General features: G+C 38.0%; 1 protein-coding gene across 2 annotated transcripts in view; it reads right to left on the reverse strand.

The window, feature by feature from the left end:
• UBQLN1 (ubiquilin 1) overlaps positions 1–27,944 on the reverse strand; it is a 54,623-nt gene that overhangs the window by 7,893 nt on the left and 18,786 nt on the right. For both annotated transcript variants that reach the window (XM_043452842.1, XM_043452841.1), the window contains exons 2-7: positions 14,611–14,762; positions 13,393–13,508; positions 7,973–8,235; positions 7,227–7,385; positions 6,825–7,056; positions 273–415 (exon numbers count right to left, since the gene is read on the reverse strand). In XM_043452842.1, coding sequence (XP_043308777.1) covers positions 273–415; positions 6,825–7,056; positions 7,227–7,385; positions 7,973–8,235; positions 13,393–13,508; positions 14,611–14,762 — 1,065 coding nt within the window. The remainder of the gene's footprint in view (positions 1–272; positions 416–6,824; positions 7,057–7,226; positions 7,386–7,972; positions 8,236–13,392; positions 13,509–14,610; positions 14,763–27,944) is intronic.

Raw genomic sequence — 27,944 nt, forward strand, 5'->3', positions numbered from 1 at the left:
ATCAGAAACTTTTCTATTCTTCTCCTACATGAACATATGTAGATATAAAGTAAACCTGAACTTCCTTCTAGCCAGTGGACAGAGGAAATGAAGCTGTTTTAATTATATTATGAAGTATTAATCTACTGTAAAGAAACAAACTGTCCAAAAAATTGGGAGATGCAATTTGCTTCTCTAGTGTGTTAAGGCAGAACACACAAAATAAATGCGCCAAAATCACAATGATTTGGTTAGGCCATTTCGATCCACAGTGCTCACAATGATAAGCTCACCTGTGCAGCAAGGTCAGGGTTCTGGCTGAGTGACTGCATCATGCTTCTCATGTAGGGGGCCGACAACATGTTTTGCATAAGTTGTGGGTTTTCAGTTATTTGCTGCAACAAGCTCTGCATTCCTGGTGTATTGAACATACTAGCTGGAAGTTTTTTTTAAAAAGAAGACATTTTATCAAGGGAAAGATAAATAAAAGAAAGTTTTAAAACACAATACTTTTGGCAATTTTAGACAAACATACCTATTAGTTATCAAGTGAACTAAAAAAAATTTTAAAACTAAGATCTCTAAAACTACATACTCAACAGGAGGGTTTATTGACTTTAAAGATTCTAGTTGCATTTACAGGAAAATCATATCTTATGGAAAGGCTGGGTTCTAAAAAAGTCAATTTAAGGCAAAATTTACTACTGAAAAATCTCATTAAGTGAAAATGTCTGAGCCAACTTTTCCTCCAGAATCGCTAACTAGAATCATATTCAGCACTCAGTATGTTCCCACTTAAAAAAGAAGGAGGCCTTCTCACTCAGGCCTCTGTGACATTTTCACTGAATCCTGCCACTCAATAAATTCAACCCCAAATTAAGGGGCCTTCTTCATACTTCAGTTTCCCCATCTGCAAAATGTAGATACTTGCTACTATTCTTTTTTTTTTTTTTGTGGAGAGCTATAACTAAATTTATGTGAATTCAATATTCTTTGGAAATTAATCTATTCAACATACATCCACATTTTCACTTGCAGACTAGATATACTCAAACTCAAATATATTCTCAAACTTTTTCACTCCCCTTGTTGTTATTCCATTCAGTGCAGTTTAACAGGCTCAAAGCATTTGACTCTTCCCACTTAACTTTCTAGTTTATTATAATTCTGCAGTTTTTAGTAATTTTTGTTTTTCCTATTCTCTCATGTTATTTCAATTTACGTTACTCCCCCACCCTTGCCACATTCCAGAGACCAAGGATATTCTAAGACAGCAGATGAACCTAGTCTGCAGGGCAAATATGGCAAGTGACGTGTTTTTGTACAGCCCATGAGCTAAAAATGGTTTTTACACTTTTAAATGGTTAAAAAAATTTTTTTGTGTGAAACGTGAAAACTGTATGAAATTCAAACTTCAAGTTCCATAAATAACATTTTGTTGGGACACAGTCACGCTCCCCCAACAAGTCTGGACAGAGGCGCCATGTGGCACTGTCACACTCTACAGAGCTGTTGGGTGAGCCACCATCAGTGACTCAGTTATACCGTGTGCCCCATGAATCACTGTAGCATGCCTATTCTATTCTATTCATTTCGATTCTCATTACCAGTGCATACTATGTCAGAACAAGAAGAAAAGGGGGAGAACTGGGACTATGCCTGCCTGCTTTTAAGGCACAGTAGAAGATGAATTATTTTATCAAATGAGGTGGCAACATATTACCATGCAATGATACTAAAATTAATAAAATACACTTCCACATTGTTAGAGCACTACCACAGCAAAGCAAGTCAGCAAAATACAATTACTGGGGCTTCCCTGGTGGCCCAATGGTTAAGAGTCCCCTTACAATGCAGGGGACACTGGTTTGATCCTTGATCTGGGAAGACCCCGCATGCTGCAGAGCAACAAAGCCCCTGCACCGCAACTACTGAAGATCCCGTTCCCTGAAGCCCACCCCCTGCAGCCAGAGAAGCCACCGCACCACTGCGGGAGAGCAGCCCCCTCCCCGACTACTCTAGTAGTCGAGACGAGAGGAAGCCTGAGTGGGGCAGCGGAGACCCAGCACAACCAAAAGGAACTAAGTCAGTTAAAAAATAAAACACAGTTATCTCATCATAGCCAAATTTCTCCACAAAAATAAAAAATGAAAATAAAGCTGCAACCAAAGTTAGGTGTCCAAATGGTTTATTTGTTAGCCAAGCAAGGAAAGCAGCATCCTAGTTATGATTAATTAGTATGGTTATTTAAATCTTGACTGCAGCACGCAGGGAAATGTGTGCTGGGAAAATAAACTTGTTTGAGGCTACTCGCCTTTCAAGGAGAACAACTTCTCAAAAGTTAGGGACATTGAGCTGTTAACTGATAATTTAAAAACACGAATTATTTTGAGTAGTGTTCCTTGGTCCCTAATGAATAGATAAATGTTACTGATACTGCTCAGTCCTTGTTTGAGGCAACAATGTCAAGATGGAAGTTAACTAAAATTAGCTTCTATCAACAGTCTGCATGAAATAACAACAAGCAAAACTATTTTCAAAGTTAAGAGAACATTCATTTGGTACAATAGAGAAGTAGAATCTGCTAAGATGTGCTACATCTCGTGATGATAAAGAACACATGTAAAGTATTAAAAGGATTAGTTGGACAAAGACATACTGCTTATAAAAATATAAGGTATTTAGACGATAGCTGATCCACCGATTCATCAGCAGGTACTCTGGAAAATATTTTGAACTTTAACATTACTCAACTGATAAAAGTTATCAATAATAAATTTCATTTCACTCTTGTGAACTTAGCTATAGTCAATTTCATGAATTTTTTGTCAGAAATACCCTGATTTGCCCAAGCACATGGCAGTTTGATGGCTTAAGAGTAGTAGCTTCTTAGTCTTGTTTTTAAAAAGATACAATTTTATTGCAATTTTTTTTTTTTAACGCTCAGAGCTAAGACTGAAATTCTTCTGAACCACACAATCACCATTATCAAACACTAAATGACTTTGGAAATTATCTTTTGCTAGAACCTGGCAATGTTTCTCAATGAATTCCCTAAATTAGAAGACAAAACAACATTTACATGTCAAACCCATACTGTGATGTGCATTCTGACAAGTGAAACTGTTTGAATCACAATGTCAAGCTGCTTTATACATTCTTGTGTTGTCAAGTTAAAACAAGCAACAAGATCTCTTTTCACAGATTTGCCGTAAATATAGTTTTGAACTCACATTATTGTTCCAGCAGCATTTTTTGGACCTTAGTGCAAGTACAAAGAAATCTCCATACTTTAAAATTCATTTCACTGTATAACTGAGGCACTATGACTTAATCTTCAATTGGAATTGATTAATCTGCAATGACATGTTAAAACACCAAGAAGACCCTGACAGAATCCTACAAATGCTTCCCAACTAATGAATATGCTATAGTCCTATTTTTGGAATCAATACATAATTAAAATGAAAAAAGTAAAATCTCATTATTTATTAGTATTAATAGATGAACATTTACAAATGATTTGCAACTGATGAAAGGAAACACTGTGAACTTTAAGCAAAATGTCATCCCTAAAAAGAATTCCATTCCTACCATTAGGGAATGTGTAAAACAATATAATCCATAACTGACTCAATGGACAAGAGTTTGAGCAAACCCCAGGAGTTGGTGAAGGACAGGGAAGCTTGGTATGCTGTAGTCCATGGAGTTTCAAAGACTCAGACATGACTGGGCAACCGAACAACAAAAATAATATTATACCCAATTATTATATTTTTAATTCCATCAATAAAAGAACTTGTTGAGATTGGTCTTCTAATATAATATTCTTTTTTTTTTTTTTTTGGTCAAGCTGCATGGCTAGTTTTCTGACCAGGGATCAAACTCGTGCCCTGTACAGTGAAAGCAAGTTGTAATCACTCGGATCATCAGGAATTCTCTTCCCTTCTTAATAAAATAGTCTTGATTTTGTTCTTTTGGCTCTTGGCCTGCAAAGCCTAAAGTATTATTATCCCTTTGCAAGAAAAATTTGCTAAAAAAAAAAAAAAAATTTTTGCTGACCCTTGCTCAACAATTTCCTCAGTTTCCAGAATGAGTGCTTACAGGGCAAAAGAAGAGTAAAGAATTTCACCTTTCAGGTATATGTGTGCTTAACTTCAAACAGTTGAGTAAAGGTCCTAATAGTATAAAAATATGCTAACAATGTTAGGCCATCTGGGTACAATCATTATTCTGTTTCTTGTTTTGCTTTGATGGAAATATTAACATGAAATCTTAAATAGCATATCAAGCCATTAAATTAAAAAGCTGAGTAAAAAGTTACAAGACCATTTTGTTTGTAAGACAAAGTTGTTACTATAGACACCATGCTACAATTAAAAATAATTTGTCTATCAGCTGGGAAACCTTATTAAACCTTTGTCTCTGCTCTTAGACCTCTAAAATGTGAATGAAGCATCTCTCTCAAAAGTTTATCGGTAAAAATCAAATAAGCATTTGATAAAATCAGAATAGGATAGTATTTTCCTTGTTTTAAATATGGTTTATTTGGATTTTTAGACTTAAACTTTGGATGTTTAGACATGACCTGTATGCAGGCCACGAAGCAACAGTTAGAGCTAGACAAAGGAGAACATCAAGGCGGTATACTGTCACCCTGCTTACTTAACCTATATGCAGAGTATATTATGCAAAATGCCAGGCTAGATGAAGCACAAGCTGGAATCAAGATTGCTGGGAGGAATATCAATAACCTCAGACACACAGATGACACCACCCTTATGGCAGAAAGTGAAGAAGAACTAAAGAGCCTCTTGATGAAAGTGAAAGAGGAGAGTGAAAAAGTTGGCTTAAAACTCAACATTCAGAAAACTAAGATCATGGCAACTGGTCCCAACACTTCATGGCATATAGATGGGGAAATAATGGAAACAGTGACAGACTTTATTTTGGGGAGCTCCAAAATCACTGCAGATGGTGATTGCAGCCATTAAATTAAAAGACACTTGCTCCTTGGAAGAAAAGCTATGACCAATCTAGACAGCATGTTAAAAAGCAGAGACATTACTTTGCCAACAAAGGTCCATCTAGTCAAAGCTATGGTTTTTCCAGCAGTCATGTATGGATGTGAGAATTGAAATATAAAGAAAGCTGAGTGCCAAAGAATTGATGCTTTTGAACTGTGGTGTTGGAGAAGACTCTTGAGAGTCCCTTGGACTGCAAGGAGATCCATCCAGTCCATCCTAAAGGAAATCAGTCCTGAATATTCATCGGAAGGACTGATGCCAAAGCTGAAACTCCAATACTTTGGCCACCTGATGCATAGAACTGACTCACTGGAAAAGACCCTGATGCTGGGAAAGATTGAAGGCAGGAGAAGGGGACAACAGAGGATAAGATGGCTGGATGGCATCACCGACTGGATGAGTTTGAACAGGCTTCAGGAACTAGTGATAGAGAGGGAAGCCTGGTGTACTGCAGTCCATGGGATCACAAAGAGGCGGACACAACTGAGTGACTGAACTAACCAAGGCTTATCACAGCAATCATTTTGCAATACAAATACTGTATCACTTCACTTTACACCTGATGCTAATATAATGTTTTATGTCAATAGTACCTCAATTTTTTTTAATGGCATTATTTAAATTTTTACAAAACTATTTTGTATTCTAGGGCTACCTAGTGGCTCATTTGGTAAAGAATCTGTCTACAATGCAGGGGACCCAGGTTTGATCCCTGGGTCGGGAAGATCCTCTGAGGAGGAAATGGCAACCCACTCCAGTACTCCTGCCTGGAGAATTCCATGAACAGAAGGGTCAGGCAAGTTACAGCTGATGGGATCACAAATAGCCAGACACGACTGTGTGACTTTCACTTTGTATTTTATACAAAAATCTCATTATACTCACTGTATTCTACAAAAGAATATATTCTTCTGTGCCCATTCTGATTATTGCCTCTCAGTAAAGAATTTTTTAAAATTCCTTATACTCAATAAGGAATACTTATATACTTATATAGGAATACTAAAATATTCCTATATTCTGTATCTCTTCTTTCCAGTTTCACTGCCAAAATACAGTGATCTTTTAAAATATACCCAATTACTCTCACCTGAGGGAAGTGGCCTCATGCTTTCATTTCTTCTCCTTTAAATGGTAAGTAATTAAGACTAAAATAATCATTCTAGCTACTGATTTTGGACCAAATGCTTAGCATGTAAAGATCTGAATAATTGAAAAGGATAGCCACTTATTGAATCTAATCTACAGAAAAATGACCGAAAGTAAATTCCTAACCTGCTCATACATCAGAATCTCTAGCATCTTTACACACACACATCTCAAACTCCACTATGGCAGATTCTGATCCACAGGTCTGAGGTTAAGGCTTAGAAAGCTGACTTTTAAAACAAAGCCAGCAGGTGCTCTGATTTGGCTAAGTTTAGCCCTGCTGGAAGGAGTGGATACCCACTGAGTCCTACAGAAGAACACAAAACTGCACTAAAGCCAAGGAAAACGTGCCCCACTGATTAAGCACACAGCTAACTGTGTTGCTCCTACACTTCAGCTTCCCTAAGCTGTTGAAAGGAGAAGACAATCCACTTCTCCCGAGCCATCTTATGAGAAGACAAAACCACAAAACTGCCTCTGGAAATCTTTGGTATACCTCTTGAACTACAATGCACACAAGTTAATACTAATCATTACATATTTAAAGCATCCTTCAGAAAAAAAAAAAAAGCACAACATGAAACCAGTAGTTCACAGAAGCTGTTCCTCGCACACACACAGAGGCACACAGGGTGACAAGAGAAAAGGCGCCGGCTGGCACGAGCGTACCTCCTACTCCAGGTCCCAGATTTGGCGCAGAGCTCTGCCCAGCAGTCCCACTGGCAGCACCACCGCTGGTGCCCCCCACTGCGCTGGCGGTGCCACCGGAAGCGGATGAACTCTGAGAAGCCTGCGGGGCCCAGGGATTGGGTAATGGATCTCTATTTTCTGTACGGGAAGGCTGACTACCTTCACCTGACGACGTATTGCTCACTAACGAAGCAAATGGGTTACCACCAAACTGTAATGAAAGATAAAAAAATCATAAAGAGTAACTTTTTGTCTTAAATAACAGACACAGAAATCTTTGTTAATGAAAACTGTACTCTGCATACAAACACAACGCTCAATCACAGATCTATCTGTGTTGGAACAGGAGCCCTGCCCTGAAGCACAGCGCAGTGGTGTTACCTGCTCTTGGGCGGCGCTCAGCATGGGCTCCTGAATATCCGTGTACATGCGCCGCAAAGCGTTGTATCCCCCTGGGATGCTCTCCAGGTTGCTCAAGGCTCGGTCCTGGTTTCTCATCATTTCCTGCATCATTGCTGGATTCCTAGCAAGCTCCAAAGTCTAAGAAAAAGATTTCCAGAGGGAGGAAAAAGATGCTGAGATTAACTGTCATAGCTAATTCTCTAATTCTCTGAATTAACAATCTTCAATACTTAAATCAGAAAACTACTGTGAATTGGGGAGAATGGATATGTGCATATGTATGGCTGAGTCCTTCTGCTCTTCACCTGAAACTACCACAATACTGTAAATCGACTTTACTCCAAAATATTTTTGGTGTTAAAAAAAAATATTTTTTAAAAAAAAAGAAAATTATTGTGAATAGTTCCTGCTGAAAATCACCTCAAAAAGCAAGCTAACATTCAAATAACATCAAGAGAGAAACACTGTGCTCTGCGGGAATGTCCATCTCTTGAATTGGACTCTTTGTTCCTTAGATCTGCAAAACAACTATTTATTAAAAAAAACCTTTAAAATACAGCACAAAATTCAAAGTTCACATAGTTCAAATTAGTGCTTTGTTGTATTTTCCTGAACAAGGATTAGGGTTTATTTTTTTTAGCTTATGTATTTGGCAAGCTCTTTAAATACAGAAAATAAGAAAAATAAGTATATAATTTCTTAACTAAATGAAACTGTTTACATACTTGTCTCATAATATCTGGATTATTTAGCATATGACTAATTTCTGGATTTCTCTGTATCAACTGTTGCATCTGTGGATTGGCCATAATTAACTGCCTCATCAGGTCAGGATTTGAAAGCATGCTCTGGACAAAGGGATTCTCCATGATCTGGACCATCATTTCAGGATTGGACATAAGTTGCCGCTGCATCTGGCTCTGTAATTCAGAGAAGTTGGTAGTATTCAAACCCAAGCTACTCAGACCTGCAAGTCCTCCAAGGCCACCTAAGAAGATAAAGGGAAAAAACACAAATGAAATTTTATCATTAATATGACTGTGCTAAAATATGAAGATGAAGCAAAAATATTAACTGAATCAATAGCCTATTAACAGAAAACCATTCAGCTTAAAGCAAAAATAGATTTCCTATTACTTTCTTAAGTATATGTCTAATTTCTATAATTGAGACTAGTAATAAATGTGTTCACTCTGATATTTAAATAATAAAACCAAATAAACATGTATTTCCTAGGCACAGTATAATACAAAAACATTATTTGGTTGTTTGTTACATCTGGTTCCAGGCACAGAGCTCTTAAAACACTCACGATTTCCTGACAGAAGGGAATGTCTTTTGTTATCGGTAACAAGTCCCTTTAGATCATACCTCATTTATGTTAATGGTATTACTTAGGATGGGGCCCCCAGACAGCCTCAGAATGTGGTGGTCGCCAGAAAGATCATGTGATTTTTTGAGAGTTGGAATGTTCAGCCCATTCACCAATTTCCAGGGCTAGAAGAGGGTCTAGAGATGAAATTCTGTGAAACTCTTGTGCAATGAGATTCACAAACTTCTGGATTGGTGAATACATTTACATCGTATGAGGGTGACATGCCCAGAGAGGGCACAGAAGCTCTGTACTCTTCCCCCACCCCCCCACACCCATACCTTGCCCTACGATTCTCCCCCTCTTCCACTTATCTATTTCTGAGGTCTATCCTTTACAAAAAACTGGTAAATTTAAGTGAAGTGTTTTCCTGAGTTCAGTGAGTCATCTGAGTAAGTCATCAAACCTGATAAGGGGTTGTGGGAACCCCCAATTTACAGCCTGTCAGTCAGAAGTACAGGTAGCCTGGGACTGGACTGGTACGTGAAGTAAGGGCAGTCACAGGGGACCAAGTCCTTTAACTTGTGGGATCTAACTCCAGGTATTAGTGTCAGAACTGAACTACTGGATACCCACCCAGGCAGTGTTGGAGAACTGGCTGGTATCAGAAAGAAAAAAAATCCCAGACTATGCCCACTAAAAGAAGAAATGAAAAATATACAGAAGACTATACTTCTAATAATCTCTTTCCAGAAGACTAGTGACTAGTTTAACAAGTAGAATTCACCAATGACTGGTTGGAACAGAGCTGCTGCCCATCATGGAAACAGATGTCTCTCTGAAAGTATTAAATCATGGAGAAACCTAACAGATTCAGGAGGGTGACTGTTTATTGTAAAACTTTGTATATAGCCAACCAAAAGCATTCATCTCTCACTTACTGAGAACTGTGTTATATGTTGGGTATAAGGTGACAAGAAAAGACAAGCATACCCTCAGAACTTAATCTGGTGGGAAAGCCAAAATAAATGCAGAATAAGTATTTCAACAGAGACTGTCACAGAATATCATGATAATATATTAATAGTACCTTAATATATTAATAGGTAATATATTAAAAGCGAAATGGCTACTTTTCCACAAAATGACATTTAATGAATTTGGAAAATGAGTAAGTAGGCAAGAAGTAGGGAGAGCTGGGAGGACAATTTAATACTAGGCACAACAGACATTAGCTACAAAAGCACAGATATAAATGCATTCTCAAAGATACTGATGCATTCTTAAACCACAAAAAATTCAGTATGACCAAAAGAGCAGACACCAGTGCTCACCAAACATCTCATGTGCAGTCTTCTTTTCTTTTGGCAGTTGAACAAACTGCCACGTGACTAGTTAAGGCCAAAGGACTGTAAGAAATGGTATGTGTCACTTCTGGCCCAAGTTTAGAATACAAGGTCCAGTTTAAAACACTTTAGCTCTATCTTCTGCCATATTCCAAATGGTGCAACTACAAGATAGTAGAATTGCATTAGTTTGAGTCCCCGAGGACTATGCAGATGCAGGCCTCACTGACCAGGGAAACACACGAAGCGTGAGCAAACGATTACATTTAGAATGGGTAAACAAGGCCCTAACGCACAGCAGGAGAAACTACATTAAACATCGTGAGGAAAACTATAATGCAAAAGGATATTCTTAAAGCGTATAATGTGTATAACTGAGTCACTCTGCTGCACAGCAGACAGTAAAATCAACTATACTTCAGTTAAAAAAAAAAAGTCATGAAGAAAAAGGCAACCCACTCCAGAATTCCTGCCTGGAGAATCCCCATGGACAAAGGAGCCTGGTGGGCTACAGTCCAAGGGGTCACAAAGAGTCAGATACGACTGAGCAACTAAGCAGACACGTTACCACAGGACAGCCTATCCTAACCAGTGTAACTTGTGCAAAACGTTAAATTAAAATGGAGAGGCTACATCACAAAATCTTGAAATATTTTAAATGCAAGACAGTCACTTAAGATATTTTTAATAACAGTGTGGAAATGACATAGAATAATAAACATTTTTAAAAGTTGAGGAGCTACATCAAGGCAGTAGCAACAGAATAGAATCATTACATGGGGTGGGAGAGAAAAGATTTTATGGACCAAGAGACTTGGCTGCAGAGGTAGTAGTCTGAGACAAGATGATGAATTTATTTGTTTTGTTCTTCTTTGTTTTCTAAGAAGGAACATACAGGCTAAAGTACTTAAGAGTAACATCAGGTAATATCAAAGAGAGCTGAATACAAGGCATGGAGTTCAGAATTGATGTGGGTTTAAGTAAAGATTCGAGAGTCAACAATTTACAGTTAGGATAATGTCAGTGGGGAAAACAGAATAAAAGAACAGAAGAAAGAAGGCAGAACTCGGCAGAACAATACTAATAAAAGGAATAGGAAGAAGAGACCCACAAATGAGAGAGAAAAAAACTAGTTAGAAAATTAACCAGGGAAAAAGCATATCAGGAATTAAAGAAAAAAAATTTCAAGGAAAGACTGGTAAGTATTAGAAGACAGCAATTTAGATTTTAAAACACTTTCTTTTGATCTAAGTGTCTAAAAATCTAAAAAAGTGTCCATTAAATTTGGCAAGCTAAGAGGTCAATGGTGACTATCAAGGAAAGTGATGGGGGCAAGAAATAGAGCACAGCAAACTTAAGTGAAAGAGAAATACAGACAGAAAACAGAATATATCTTTTCCAAAAATAGCTGAGAAAGAAAAAGAAAGGTGGTAGTGGGATTCTGTTGCTTTTAAACATGCTGCTGCTGCTAATTCGCTTCAGTCGTGTCTGACTCTGTGTGACCCCACAGACGGCAGCCCACCAGGCTCCCTGTCTCTGGGATTCTCCAGGCAACAACAACTGGAGTGGGTTGCCATTTCTTTCTCCAGTACATGAAAGTGAAACTTGAAAGTGAAGTTGCTCAGTCGTGTCCGACTCTTAGCAACCCCATGGACTGCAGCCTACCAGGCTCCTCCGTCCATTGGATTTTCCAGGCAAGAGTACTGAAGTGGGGTGCCTTTGCCTTCTCCGTTTAAACATAGGACAGACCTTAATGAAAACACACAGTGAAAAAAAAAAAGCCAAATATACAGGGTAAACAGAATAACTGATGGAGAAAAGTAACTAAGATAGGAGGGGATGGGAATGAAATAAGCAGCAAAGGGACAAATTAACTAAAAGCTTCTATGGGCTTTAATTTCTTTGCCTATAAAATGAGAGAAGAGGGACTTCCCTAGTGGTCCAGTGGTTATAAAACTCCATGCTTCCAATGCAGGGAGCCCAGGTTCACTCCCTGGTCAGGGAACTAGATCCCACATGCCCCAACTAACAGTTTACATGCCATATCTAAGACCCAGCACAGCCAAATAAATAATATTTAAAAAAAAAATTGAGGGAGGAGATTTACCTCAATAATACACTAAATAATTTCATCCTGATCTTGCTAGATTAGTCATGTTAATCAATTTTCAATCTAAAACTCATCTGCCTCAACCAAAAGAGAAACATTTAGCCCAAGATGTGTTTAAATCAAACGTTAAAGAGAGAGAGAGAATGTGAATCAATGCCATGCCCTAAATGTTGTTTCCAACATAACTGGCACAGTAGAGCTATCAATAAATTACTAAAAAACGTTTCCTGGAAGTGAAAGAAAATATGAGCCTCGACACATGAAAACTGTATAAGGATTCATTACACAGCTTACGATGTCATTATTCACATTTGCTCTGTCAGGCTTTTGTTCCAAGCTCGTGTATACTATAAACTCACACTTATTATTGCAAAGTTTTTAACAGTGACACATGGTGAAATTCTGAGTGAAGAATTAATAGGTGAATTTTATGCAGATACTTTCTCTGAATATCCAAGTGATATACATGCTACTGTCTCAGAAGATGACAGTTCTTTAGAATACAGTTCTGATTCAGATGGTGTGAATATTAGACCAACAAAGAGAAAACTTTAGTGACTGATTCTGACACAGAAAGTGAAAATAAAACTCACGGTGCTGGAAAAGACTTCACAGGTGTGTCAGGTTTAACTACTAAATGCAATAAACTGCAAAGTATTAGTAAAATAACAGAACTAATTTTTGGCTAGCTGAAATAAAAATTGCTGGTCACAGGTGTTAGTTTCTGCCAAAAGTCCCCCGGTCAATAATGAGTTAAAATGTCATTTCAAGCTATTATACCTGTCATACAACTTAGGAACTGAAAGACGCACTAAGCCATTTATCTATCTAGTTCAACTTCTGTTAGCTTCAGATCACTCTATTCTCCAACTAAACCTTCCTAAGAACCTCAGTGTAAAAACTAATATAAGAAAAGTAGTTTTAGCTGATGCAGAAGATCCTTAACCACCGGGCTTGCACTCAGGCCTTTCTGTGTGAGTTTAGGACATTTAGAAAATCACTAATGCAATCTAAGCCTTTCATTTTACAAAGGAGAAGATTGTGTTCAAGGGGTTAGCTTATGATCAACAACTAGCTAATCTTTTCCAGAGTCAATTATGTGGTGGTCAAATCGGGTACACATACAGTACATCTCTTTCATTATTAAAAAGAAATGTGCCACTTACTGATCACTTATTACATATAAATGTAACCTAAGAAAGCACATCTGTATCCCCAAATATCCCCTTAATAACTACAATTATAGAAATAAGCTAAAGAAGTTTTTGTCATTGATAAAGTGACTTAATGTTTAACTGTCATCTTATTTAAAACTATCCTGGGAAAAAGGAAATTTGTTTATTTTTATCCTTACGAAAAATGACTAAAGATATTTACCTAAACCAAAAGGGGTGCTAGTGGCAGAACCAGATGTGGAGTTACTACTAGGAGCCGATGATGTAGTAGCACTGGTTCCACTGGCATTCGTTTGTTGAGCTGAATGATCCTGAGGCCTAGGAAATATAATTTACACCATAATATAAACATTGGAGCGAATTATTTTCAAAAGGAGCTCTGAAATTCCAATAGGTACAAATAAAGTTTTTAAACCAACTCAAATTATCGTTAAGTAAATATGCTGAGATAATTAAGCACAAGGAACATGAACATATAGCAAAATCCTATGAAATCCAAACTATACTTCAACTGCCCTCAAGTACTTGTCATAAATATTTCATAACATTCATAAACATAAAAAATGTCATAAACATTTCAATTATACTGACTGACTGTGTAAGAGAGGGAGATAGATCACCTCACAGAAAAGAATTAATGACTGATCACAATCACAAAGTCTGACTATATAAGCAATTTTTAATCTATCTCCTAAGTTCTTAAGGACTGGGGAGCAGTTTTACTCAGAACGAAAAATGTTGAAAGTAAAAAAAGAGACTTGACCAAAGAATGCTGCAAAATCAATACAAATAATAACTAATTACTACTTAATATTAAAAAAAAATGAGAGTTTACTAGAAACCCTTTCCATCTGATACCAGTTAAGAGTTCTGAATCTCACTTAATCTGAATGATGATAAAATACCATATCCAAATAAGTCTAAGGAAGCTCTAGGAGCTCTTTCACTAAGTAGAAAATAGTTCTAAATGAAAAGAAAATATACCAATTTAATGGGTGATATTTTTTCTTATTGGTACACAAATAAAAGTATCTCTTAAGAACTGAATAGTGCCTTGGATTTAATGAAATATGGTTACTAATTTGTGGTTTGCAAAGAAAATGAGTCACACTTCTAATCTTTGTCCAAAAATCTGAGACAAAAAAACACAGCTCAAAACATTAATTTGCTTGTTCTGTAATTCAAGTAATATAATGATGATGATGAACATTCTAAAATATCAAATGTGTAAGCATTAGCATTACTGAATCATATTGGCTTTCTTTAAAACATCTGGTTATCAACAGCAGCAAATAAATCAATTTTAATCTACTTACACATTAATGACAGCAAATCATTTAAAGCCAAGACTGGTTACTTTTAAAAGGGAAATATAAACATTTATTCATGGTGTACAGCTAAAATGTTTCTAAAAACTTACCTGTTTTGTGTTTTGATGACAAGGTGAACAGTAAGTCCATCGTGAATTCCATGCTGACTCAAAGTATCTTGATCTTTTAAAATTTTTCCAGCAAATATCAACACAAGTTGGTCGGTATGTGATTTGAAACGTTTAGAGATTTCCTCCTTGAACTAAGTAAGAACAAAATAAATATATATTATAGATGTTTACATAGCATCATCTAGTCTAGTTTCTAGAAGTACTTCAAAAAGCCCCCAATACAGATACTACAGTAACTCAAACAATATGAAGACATATCCTTTCCGTGTCCGTTATCTTGAGCTTAGTGGGAAATGAGTATTACCATTTCACTCATCTCTAATGCAAACGTTTTATTACAGATGCATAAATCCTATATTCAAGGCTTAATAATCCACTTCTTTGTCATAGCCCTGTTCAATTTTACATCAATGGTACTAAATGTAGTTCAAGTTACACATAGCTCTTACCAAGTTTACAATATTCCTTTCTTCAGATTTCCATCTCAAATTCTGCTCCTTTCTAGTTCAATATAGAGAAAGCCAACCTCTTATTATTGGCCTGATTATTGGCCTACTATACTGACTTTATGCCCCACCTCTTTCATTCAACATCTATTAATAAGCAGTATTATGCAGATACAGGCTTGCCCTGTAGCTCAGTGGTAAAAAGTACACCTGCCAATGCAGGAGATGTGGGTTCGAGTCGTGGTCCGCAAAGATCCCCTGGAGAAGAAAATGGCAACCCACTCCAGTATTCTTGCTGGGAAATCGCATCGACAGAGGAGCCTGGCAGGCTACAATCAACAGGGCCACAGAGTCAGACACGACTGAGCAACTGAACCCAAGAACACACACATCATGCAGAAACAGAAAGTAAAAATTCCTCCCTGAAGGCGAGCAGTCAAGTAAACCACAAAGTACAGAGGAAGTACAAAGGATAGAGAAAGTTTTCGTAAAATATAATTAGGAAGAAGCCAAGAAAACCTCAAGAAAGGCTTCCCAGGGAGGAGAGTAAAATGCAGAAACATACAACAGAAGAGTGTGTCATACTATTGGACTACCCAAAAAGTTCATTTGAGTTTTTCCATAGTATCTTGCAGAAAAGCCAGAAAAAACTTTCTGGCCAAACCAAGATAAGAAAAGTTTACTTACTCTATGCTAGATAAGTTTCTCACACTTTCACTAAAATCACCTGTACACTTAGGTTTTACTCCACTGTTGAAGTCAAAAAATCTCAGGGTGGGTAAAGAAATTCAAAGAATCCCATCATACCACAATGCCCTCCAGAAATGGGTCTCAAGAGACAATTAACATTATCATCAAGGCAATGTTTTGGAAATATAGGGGTAATTCTGGTTGTCACAGTAAGTAGAAAGACACATTAAATAATATCTAACATTTTCTTACAGGAGTAGGAGGGGAGATGTAGAGGAATACAAACATAAAGCAAGATAGATCATATGTCAATCACGGTCAAAGAGAGGTGAACAAAAATTCATCACATCCTACCTTTGTGTATAAATGAAATTTTCCATAACCAAGTTACAACACTCAATGTAACTTTTATTTAAAAATCATAAATACAATGTGAAATTATACTACAGTAAATATTTCAGACCTTTATCATCTGAACTTTCCTTCCTTTGAAAATATATGATATATAACTCTTTTATATAAGATAAGCAATTTTCAACTAGAAAAATCTTTGCTAACGCACCAGTAGCACAATATTCTATATAAAAAGATTAAGTCCAATCATGAATTAACTGTCCTCATATTATTAAGCATTTCATTTCTCTCTTTGGCCGCTGTTAGAAATAATAATAAGGGAATGTGCATAACATAATTTCATAAGAATGGAATGAGAACGGATGTGAAACTCAAGCACCAGGTACAGAAGGTGGTTTAATGAACAGCAGCTACGAGAAGGCCAGCTCTTTAAACCTCAATAACTGAAGATGACTCTTAATCCTATTTCAGATACAGAAACAGATGGGTTCAATACGCTCCTCTCACAGTGACACAGCTAATCAACTGACTGGTTAAGCCTGAAACTGGAGCCCCTGGTGGCTCAGTAGAGAGTCTGCCTGCAGTGAGGAGACCGGGGTTCAATCCCTGTGTTGGGAAGATCCCCTGGAGAAGGAAATGGCACGCCACTCCAGTATTCTTGCCTGGAGAATCCCATGGATGGAGGAGCCTAGCAGGCTACAGTCCATGGGGTCGCAAAGAGTCGGACACGACTGAGCAACTTCACTTTCACTTTTCTTTTTCAAGCTTGAAATCTAGGTCTGACTTTAAGAACCAATCTACTCAGATTAAAAGCAAAGGAGAAAAGGAAAGATATACACATTTGAATGCAGAGTTTCAAAGAATAGCAAGGAGAGATGAGAAAGCCTTCCTCAGCGATGAATGCAAAACAGAGGAAAACAACAGAATGGGAAAGACTAGAGATCTCTTCAAGAAAGTTAGATACCAAGGGAATATTTTATGCAAAGATGGGCTCAATAAAGGACAGAAATGATGTGGACTTAACAGACGCAGAAGATATTAAAAAGAGGTGGCAAGAACCCACAGAAGAACTGTACAAAAAAGATCTTCACGACCCAGATAATCACGATGGTGTGATCACTCACCTAGAGCCAGACATCGTGGAATGTGAAGTCAAGTGGGCCTTAGGAATCATCACTACGAACAAAGCTAGTAGAGGTGATGGAATTCCAGTTGAGTTATTTCAAATCCTGAAAGATGATACTGTGAAAGTGCTGCACTCAATATGCCAGCAAATTTGGAAAACTCAGCAGTGGCCACAGGACTGGAAAAGGTCCGTATTCACTCCAATCCCAAAGAAAGGCAATGCCAAAGAATGCTCAAACTACCACACAATTGCACTCATCTCACACATTAGTAAAGTAATGCTCAAAATTCTCCAAGCCAGGCTTCAGCAATACAAGACCTGTGAACTTCCAGATGTTCAAGCTGGTTTTAGAAAAGGCAGAGGAACCAGAGATCAAATTGCCAACATCGAAAAAGAACAGAGTTCCAGAAAAACATCTATTTCGGCTTTATTGCTATGCCAAAGTCTTTGACTGTGTGGATCACAATAAACTGTGGAAAATTCTGAAAGAGATGGGAGTACCAGACCACCTGACCTGTCTCTTGAGAAACCTGTATGCAGGTCAGGAAGCAACAGTTAGAACTGGACACAGAACAACAGACTGGTTCCAAATCAGGAAAGGAGTACGTCAAGGCTGTATATTGTCACCCTGCTTATTTAACTTACATGCAGAGTACATCATGAGAAACACTGGGCTGGAAGAAGTACAAGCTGGAATCAAGAGTGCCGGGAGAAATTTGCCAGGAGAAATATCAATAACCTCAGATAGGCAGATGACACCACCCTTATGGCAGAAAGTGAAGAAAAACTAAAGAGCCTCTTGATGAAAGTGAAAGAGGAGAGTGAAAAAGTTGGCTTAAAGCTCAACATTCAGAAAACTAAGATCATGGCAAATAGATGGGGAAACAGTGGAAACAGTGGCTGACTTTATTTTTCTGGGCTCCAAAATCACTGCAGATGGTGATTGCAGCCATGAAATTAAAAGATGCTTATTCCTTGGAAGGAAAGTTATGACCAACCTAGATAGCATATTAAAAAGCAGAGACATTACTTTGCCAACAAAGGTCCGTCTAGTCAAGGCTATGGTTTTATCCAGTAGTCATGTATGGATGTGAGAGTTGGACTGTGAAGAAAGCTGAGTGCCAAAAAATTGATGCATTTGAACTGTGGTGTTGGAGAAGACTCTTGAGAGTCCCTTGGACTGCAAGGAGATCCAACCAGTCCATCCTAAAGGAGATCAGTCCTGGGTGTTCATTGAAAGGAGTGATGTTGAAGCTGAAACTCTTAATACTTTGGCCACCTGATGCGAAGAGCTGACTCATTTGAAAAGATCCTGATGCTGGGAGGGATTGGGGGCAGGAGGAGAAGGGGACGACAGAGGATGAAACCGTTGGATGGCATCACCGACTCAATGGACTTGGGTTTGGGTGGACTCCAGGAGTTGGTGATGGATAGGGAGGCCTGGTGTGCTGCGGTTCATGGGGTTGCAGAGTTGGACACAACTGAGCAACTGAACTGAACTGAACTCAGATTAAATATACCCTGTGCTAAGTCACTTCAGTCACCCATATTTGGCATACAATGGCTTTTTAGTATATTCACAGATTTCATTCAACCATCACCATGGTCAATTTTGACATTTTCATGTTCTCAAAAAGAAACCAGTACCTTTTAGTTATGACCTCCCTATCCCCCCATCACTCCAAACCGTAAGAAACCAGTAATCGGGGAGCTCCCTGGCAGTCCAGTGGTTATCACTTGGCAATTTCACTTAACATGTATGAAAGGTGCATTCATGTTGTGGTATGTATCAATAGTTCATCACTTTTTATGGCCTAACCTTCTATTGTATGAATATACAACATTTTGTTTATCCATCAATTGATGGGCACTTGGGCTGTTTCCACCTTTTGGCTATTATGAATAATGTTGCTATAAACTGAGTGGGGAAGATCCCCTGGAGAAGGAAAACAGCAATACACTCCAATATTCTTGCCTGGGAAATCTCATGGACAGAAGAGGCTGGCAGGATACAGTCCATGGGGTCTTGAAAGAGTGAGACATGACGTAGCAACTAAACAACAAGTGTTTATGTACAAGTTTTTCTGTGGACATATGATTGCATTTCTCTTGGGTACATACTCAAATGCATAATTAAATGACTCTTAATTCTTAATCACTTGAGGAACCACCAGAGTGTTATCCTAAGTATTTAATGGCTATTACTATTGTACAATCCTACCAGCAGTGTATAAGGTTCTAATCTCTCCACACCATCACCAATATTTATTACCTAATTTGTTTTTAATAGCCATCCTAGTAGATATGCTGTAGTTTTCATTTCCATCCCCCTGACAACTAATGACATTGAGCATCTTTTTGTGTGCTTCTATTTATATCTTTGGAGAACTTTATTCACAGCCTTTGCCCAGTTTTTAATTGGGTTATTTGCCTTCCTATTACTGAGCTATAAAAATTCTTTATATATTCTAGATATGTCTGTTAATCAGAATACGATCTGGAGGAAGAAACATTTTAAGGCAGAAACTCATAAAATAGAAGAAATTGAGACCTTTTGGTTTTAACCAGAACAAAGTTTTGATCCTAAACATCCAATGGCACCCAGGAGAACTGAATCCTCAACTGGTAATACAGAAAACCAAGCTAATACAATCCCCCCCCGCCCCACAATCTACAGAATTCCTAGAAGACTCACTATGGTACCACCAGGGGCTGAGAACAGGGTATAAGGTGACAGATGCTGAAGGATTAAAATAGGGGATTTAAAAATCAAAGCAGACACATCTTCACTGCATGCTAAGCAAGCAATCGTCCCTCCCCAAACCCAACAAAAAGGAGGGAGAATTTTCTTTCCTCTGGAAGGGGAACAGGGTCTCTGGACTAAAGAACATACTAGGCACACGGAGAACAGGAGCACGACACTAAAAGAAGAAGATTAAGTCAACAGAGACATACAAGATGCTCAGCCTTTCCCCATTCCCCTCACAGCTATCAAACGGAATGCTGGCGTCTGGACTTTCAACATCCAAGCATAAGGATAATAATACACAATGTCTCCAAGGAAAATCTAACTAGGCTAAAATAAAAGAACTTAGAGATAAAGACTTAAGGGTTTTCACTAGATAGTTATCCAAGGCAGTGGTTCCTGAAGTGAGTGGAGGCCTCTATCTGCCCTGGGGAGCATCTGGCAATATTTGAGGACATTTATCGTTGTCACAACATGGATTAAGTAGCACTAGTGGGTAGAGACGGAAGATGCTAAATAACCTATAACACACAGTTCAGCCTCAACAACAAAGGATTTTAAAACCCCAAATGTCAACAATAACGAGGTTGAGAAACTGTTCCAGAGCTGTACTTCTCAAACTGCTGTCCCCCAGATGAGCAACTTTCACCATTACCAGGTTAATTTGATAGAAATGCAAATTCTCAGTTCAGTTCAGTCACTCAGTCGTGTCCAACTCTTTGCAACCCCATGAATCGTAGCACGCCAGGCCTCCCTGTCCATCACCAACTCCCGGAGTTTACTTAAACTCATGTCCATCGAGCTGGTGATGCCATCCAGCCATCTCATCCTGTCGTCCCCTTCTCCTCCTACCTCCAATCCCTCCCAGCATCAGGGTCTTTTCCAATGAGTCAACTCTTCACGTGAGGTGGACAAAGTATTGGAGTTTCAGCTTCAACATCAGTCCTTCCAGTGAACACCCAGGACTGATCTCCTTTAGGATGGACTGGTTGGATCTCCTTGCAGTCCAAGGGCCTCTCAAGAGTCTTTTCCAACACCACAATTCAAAAGCATCAATTCTTTGGTGCTCAGCTTTCTTAACAGTCCAACTCTCACATCCATACATGACCACTGGAAAAACAATAGCCTTGACTAGACGGACCTTTGTGGGCAAATTCTCAGGACCCAGTCAAATCAGAAACTCTGGGGATGAGGCCCAGCAAGCTATGGTTTTTTGTTTTTGTTTTTTTTTAATCTATGGTTTAACAAACTTCCCAGGTGATTGGATGGTTCTGATGGACAGTGCTCTAATAAATTTCCCCCAAATCTGCAGGTGATTAATGAACATAGTAAATGACATTAAAAGGAAACAGTCACTAAACTCAACAAAAAAGGTGTCCTTAACAAATAACTTGCTAACAGGAAAAAGCAGAGAGGAACCTATAGAAGAAAATGAAACTTTTAAGTAAACATGGGACACTCAACCAAGATAAAATCATCAACTGGGTCTTAAAACAAACCTTGGAAATGTTAATAATTGTAAGTTTGAAACCATGTTAAGTATACTCTCTGACACTAATGGAGTAACAGTAGAAATCGGTAACAGAGAGATACCTGAAACTTCCAAAGTAAACAAAACACTTCCAAATAAGTCATGGGTCAAAAAGAAAGTCTTAAAGAACAATTAAAAAATATTTTCAACTGAACAAAAATGAAGCTACAATGTGAAAATTTGTAAGATACAGCTACAGCAATACCTAGAAAAATTTACACTGTTAAAGACATAAATTTAAGAAAGGTCACAAATCAGCAGCCTACAGTTTCAACCTTTAGAAAACAGAAAAACAACAAATGAACCCCCCCCCAAAGAGAGCAGAAATCAAAAACAGAAAAATAAGAAAAACATCTCTCAAAATATCAGTAAAATTGATTAGAATCTAGATACAAAGGCCAAAAAAAAGCCAGAAGATATAAATTAGCAATATGAGGAACAAGAAAAGAAAATGACTACAGACCTCACAATTAAAAGGATAATAAGGAAAATTCCTTATTCCTTATTGTTGTTGTTTAGCTGCTAAATCGTGTCCAACTCTCTTGCGATCCCATGAACCATTTCCTTCTCCGAGGGATCTTCCCGATCCAGGGATGGAACCCAAGTCTCCTGCATAGGCAGGCAGATTCTTTACGACTGAGCCACAGAAAAGCTCAAGAAAAACTCTGCATGCAAGGTGTTTGGTAACGTGGATGAAATGGACCGATATCTTGAAAGATTCAAGCTACCAGAATTCACACACTCTCTTCTGAAAATAGAAAAGGAAACACTTTCAATTAATTTCATGAGGGCAATATTATTACCCTGATACCAAAACTAGAAAAGAAAAACTACAGACCAATATCCCTCATGAACACAGACAGAAATGCTCCATAAAATACCAAGTTAAATCCAGTAATATAGAACAGAAGAATAATTCTTAATGACCAAGTGAGGTTTACCCTAGAAATTTCAACATTTGAAAAACCAATGTAATTCACCATATTGACAAAAGGAAAAGAAAATCCACACCATCTTATCAATCAATAACAAAAAAGCATTAGAAAGCATTCATTTCTAAGAAAATTTCCAGGAAATCAGGAATAAAAGGAAACTACTTAGACCTGATAAAGTACATCTACAAAATATCTACTGTTTGGAGTAATAATGGTGACCAATTGAATGTTTTCCCTCTAAGACCAGTAACAAAGCAAGGATGTCTGCTCTCCAAATACTATTTGATTCCACTTATACAAGATACCTAGAACAGACAAATTAACAGAGTCAGAAAATACACTGCTAGATGCCAGGGGCCGGGAAGCGGGGAGGGGCAATGGGGAGTCAGAGCTTAATGGGGACAGAGCTTCAGCTTAGGAAGGTGAAACATTGGGGAGAGGGATAATGGTGACAGTTGTGCAACAATGTGAATGTACTCAGTGCCACTGAACTGTACAGTTAAACATGGTTAAAATGCTGTGTTTTACATCATGTGACTTTTACCACAATAAAAACAAACTTTAAAGGAAAAAAGGGGGGGGGGGGTGTCTGCTCTCTATTCAACATCATATTGAAAACTCCAGCCAATGCAACAAGGCAGGAAAAACAAATGCATAATTAGTACAAAAGAGGAAAAACTAGGGAACTTATCAGTTCCTTGCAACATATGAGCTTTATTTGCATGTCATTTGAAACAGAAATCTTTTGCAAGAGAATGGGAAAAGCCAGACTGGGAGAAAACTCTTAGAAATGATCATCTGATAAAGGACTGTTATTTAAAGTAATTCTCTGGTGATCCAGTGGTTGAGTCTGCCTGTCAATGCGGGGTTCACAGGTTTGATCCCTGATCTGGGAGGATCCCACATGCCAAGGGGCAGCTGGGCTCGTGTGCCACAACTACTGAGACCACACTTTAGAGCCTATGGGCTGCAACTACTGAGGCTACGCACCACAATGACTGAAGCCCTTGCCACCTAGAGCCTGTTCTCCACAACAAGTCACTACAAAAGAGAAAAAAAAACAAGTCACTACAAGAAGCCTGTGCACCACAATTGACAAGTAGCCCAAGCTCAACTCAACTAGAGAAAGCCCATGCACAGCAACAAAGGCCCAGTGCAGACAAAAATAAATAAATAAAGGTTTAGAAAAAAAACTGAATGCAATTAAAAAATAGGCAAAAATTTTAACAGATATCTCACCAAAGAAGATACACAGATGGCAAAGAAGCATATTTGCATTATAGGCCGTTAGGAAATTGCCAGTTAGAACAAGAAGAGAGCACTATATAACTATTAGGATGGCCAAACTAAAACAGAAACATCACCAAATACTGGCAAGGATATGAAACAGGAACTCTCATTCCTTGCTGATGGGAATACAAAATGGTATAGCCACTTTGGAAGAGTTTAGCAATTTCTTACAAAACTAAACATAGTCTTACCATTTGGTCCAGCAAGGACCCTCTCCCTGATATTTACCCAGAGGAGTTGAGAACTTATGGACAAACAAAACCTGCTCACAGGTGTATATGACAGCTTTATTCGTTAATGTCAAAGCTTGGAAGCAACCAAGAAATTGTTCCACAGGTGAATAAATAAACCATGGTACAACCAGACAAAGGGATACTATTTAGCAATAGAAAGAAATAAGCCATAAAACCATCAAAAGAACCACGCAGGAACCTTAAATGCATACTAAGTCAAATAAGCCAATCTAAAAGGCTACATACTAAAAGGCTAGTATAATTCCAACTAGACAACATTCTGGAAAGGACAAAACTATGGAGACAGTAAATGGATCAGTGGTTGCCAAGAGTTAGGGTAGAGGCAGGGCATATACACTATACACTTGTCAAAACACCAAGAGTGAGTCTTAAACTATGAATTTTGAATGATAAGGATGTGTCAATATAGGTCCATCAATTAAAACAAATGTACCGTCCCCAGGGTGGGATGTTGATGGGGAGATTTAAGTCAGGGGAGGGGGAGAGCAAGGAGTATGAGAACTCTGTATTTCCTGCTCAAGTTGCTATAAACCTAAAACTGCTCTAAAGTCTTTTTTTAAAAAGGCAAAAATATATAGTAAATTCATGCTATCATTAACACTTAAAAAGTCATTTTGAGACAAAGGGGAAATTCCGGATTGGTGAAATTTAGACAGCATTAATTGGTAAGGCAGGATAATGTACTGTGTTTTTTTAAAGAGGGTCCTTATCTTTTAGAGATACATGCTAAAATATTAAAGGATGAAGAGATATAATCCATGAGAGATGAGTCAGATAATGGAACTGAGAGGAGCCTTAAGGGTAAGTACACTTACAACAAGGCTGGCTCTAAGATAAATTGTCAAAACTGGGTGAAGGATTCATGGGGAGTCAACTTACTATTATCTCTACTTCTTTAAATATTTAAAATTACCCATGATTTTTTTTCATTTAAGTGAAGGATAAAATTACCCATGATTTTAAAATTAAGAAAAATTTTAAAGGGGGAACAGTAACTGGCAAACTAAAATTTCATATCCAGTGCAAATTCCCCCAAAATGAAATCAAAATAGACATTTTCTGATACACAAAAACAGAGAATTTGTTCCCAGCATACACAGACCACAGGGAATGTTAATGAATTCCTCAGACAGAAGAAAATGATCCTCTCCTAGGTGAAGGAATAAAACAACGGAAAGAATAAATACAAACAAAAACTGACTTTATAAAGTATTAATAACAATGTCTTATGTTGGAAGAAGGAAAAGAGAACAAAGGAGGAAGTAAGGAGGGGGGTTCAAGTATAGACTGCAGGCAGGTATAAACAGTGCTCAATTGTTCCAAGGTTCTTGTAATAACAGGAAGTACAAGTAGCTACTGATTTAGACATTTTATAAGATGCACATGGTATTCTCTGGTACAACTACTAAACAATATAAATAGCATGCATCTACCAACCTAATAAAAGGTGCAACTGGAAAAGGTGGGGGGGGGGGTAGCTGGAATAATACAAAACAAAAGAGAAAAAAGCAACATAGAAGAGACAGGAAAGACAGAAATCAGTGGTAAAATGGGAACTGTAAACCAAATGTATCAATAATTACATAACAGACTACATGTTACAAAGACAAAATTGCCAGACTGGGTCTAAAAACCCAGTTTCACATTGCTTAAAAAAAGATACACAGAAATTACTAAGGGAAGAAAAAAAAAGAATGGGTAAAGATAGACCAGGCAAAAACTAACCAAATAAAGTTAGTGAGGCTACTCACAATATTTTTTCTTTACAGTTGAAGTGTAGTTGATTTACTCTGTTAATTACAGTCTGTTCAGCAAAGAGATTCAATTATACACATTATATGTAAATATATAAATATATACACACATTCTTTTTCATATTCTTTTCTATTATGGTCTATCACAGGATACTGAATAGTTCCCAGAACAAAGCAAACTTTAATACAATACAAAAGCAACTAGGACATTTCAACATTAGAAAGTGTTCAATTCACAAGAAAACTTTAAACGTACATGTATATCATAATACAGTTTCAAAATACATAAAGCAAAAATAAAATAGAACTACAGAGAAAAATAGACTAATCCAAAAGTACAGTAACATATTTTATAGCACATTTACCTCAGTAACTGATAGAATAAAACAGGCAAAAAGGAAAAAAAAAACATTTGAACAACATAATTAACTGATGACTCAACTGGCGTGTATAAAACACTGTATCCAACAACCACAGAATAAATGTTCTTTTCTAGTACATTTACAAACTTATATACTGGGCTACTGGCCTCCCTCCTGGCTCAGAGGTAAAGAATCCCCTGTCAATACAGGAGACACGAGTTCAATCCCTGGGTCAGGAAGATTCCCTGGAGAAGGAAATGGCCACTCACTCCAGTATTCTTGCCTGGGAAATCCTATGGACAGAGGAACCTGGCAGGCTACAATTCTTGGGGTCACAAAAAAAGAGTAGGACACAACTCAGCAACTAAACAACAACAATACTGGGCCATAAAGCGTGTCAACATATTTCAAGAAGTTTAAATCTTTTAAACCATGCACTCCACACACAAAGCAAACAGAACCATGCAATTGTTGTTATTGAGTCACTAAGTCATGTCCAGCTCTTTTGCAACCCCAAGGACTGCTGCCCACCAGGGTCCTCTGTCCATAGAATTTTCCAAGCAAGAATACTGGAGTGGGTTGCTATACCCTTCTTCAGGGGAAGATCCTGAAACAGACTGAATCCATATCTCCTGTTTGGCAGGCAGATTCTATACCACTGAGCCACAAAGGAACCCCTACCATGCAATTAAACAGTATCAAAAAGGTAAATGAGTAGAATACTAGTTCAACTGGAAAAGATTTCCCAGATAGGACACAAAAAAATATAGCCACAAAAAATCCACAATAAATTAAACTATCATTAACAGAGTAAAATGTTAAGCAAGAGAGTGAAAATATCTACAATACCAAAAACCAACAGAGACCCTGAAACCCAGATTTTATACAGAAGCCAGCAGATCAGTAAAATACAAGCCAACTGAAAACTAGCCAATAGACTGAAATAAGAACTTCACAAAAATGAAATCTAAATAGCCAATAAACAAAGGAAGGAGACTAATCCTAAAATAAAAACCGGGTAACTTTAAAACCTCTGACACGGGACTTCCCTGGTGGTCCAGCGGTTAAGAATCTGTCTTCCAATGCAGGGGATGCAGGTTCAATCCCTGGTCGGGGAACTAAAATCCCACATGCCACAGGGCAACCAAGCCTGCACACTGCAAATAAAGAAGTCTGTGTGCTGCAATCAGTGAACACGCACACTCTAGAGTCCATGCTTCTCCCCCAAACCTCCATCCCCATTAGTCAGCTATACCCCAATACAAAATGGCTTTAAAAATAAATAAGAAGAAAAAAACAAAGTAAAACTAGTGACATACCCACTGAATAGTCCAATATAAAAACTGTTACAGGGCTTCCCTGTTGACTTAGTGGTAAAGAATCCACCTGCCAATGCAGAAGACACGGGTTCAATCCCTGGTCCCAGAAGATCTCACATGCCGTGGAGCAACTCAGCCTATGTCACAAGTACTGAGCCTGTGCTCTAGAGCCCAGGAACTGCCAACTACTGAAGCCTGCACACCCTAGGGCCCACGAGTCACAACCACTAAGCCTATATGGCCCAACTACTGAAGCCACCACAATGAGAAGCCCACACATCATAATTAGAGACAGGCCCCCACTGGCTGCAGCTAGAGAAAAAAGGCTGCACAGCAATAAAGACCCAGCACAACTAAAAATAAATAAATAGAATTATTGAAATAAAAATCTACTGAACAGCACAGGGAACTCTACTCAATACTCTGTAATGACCTATATGGACTAAAAAACTAAAAAGGAGTGGAGCTAGGTACATGTATAGCTCATTCACTCTGCTGTACACCAG

Source organism: Cervus canadensis, chromosome 30, assembly GCF_019320065.1.
Source record: "Cervus canadensis isolate Bull #8, Minnesota chromosome 30, ASM1932006v1, whole genome shotgun sequence".
NCBI classification, from domain to species: Eukaryota; Metazoa; Chordata; class Mammalia; order Artiodactyla; family Cervidae; genus Cervus; species Cervus canadensis.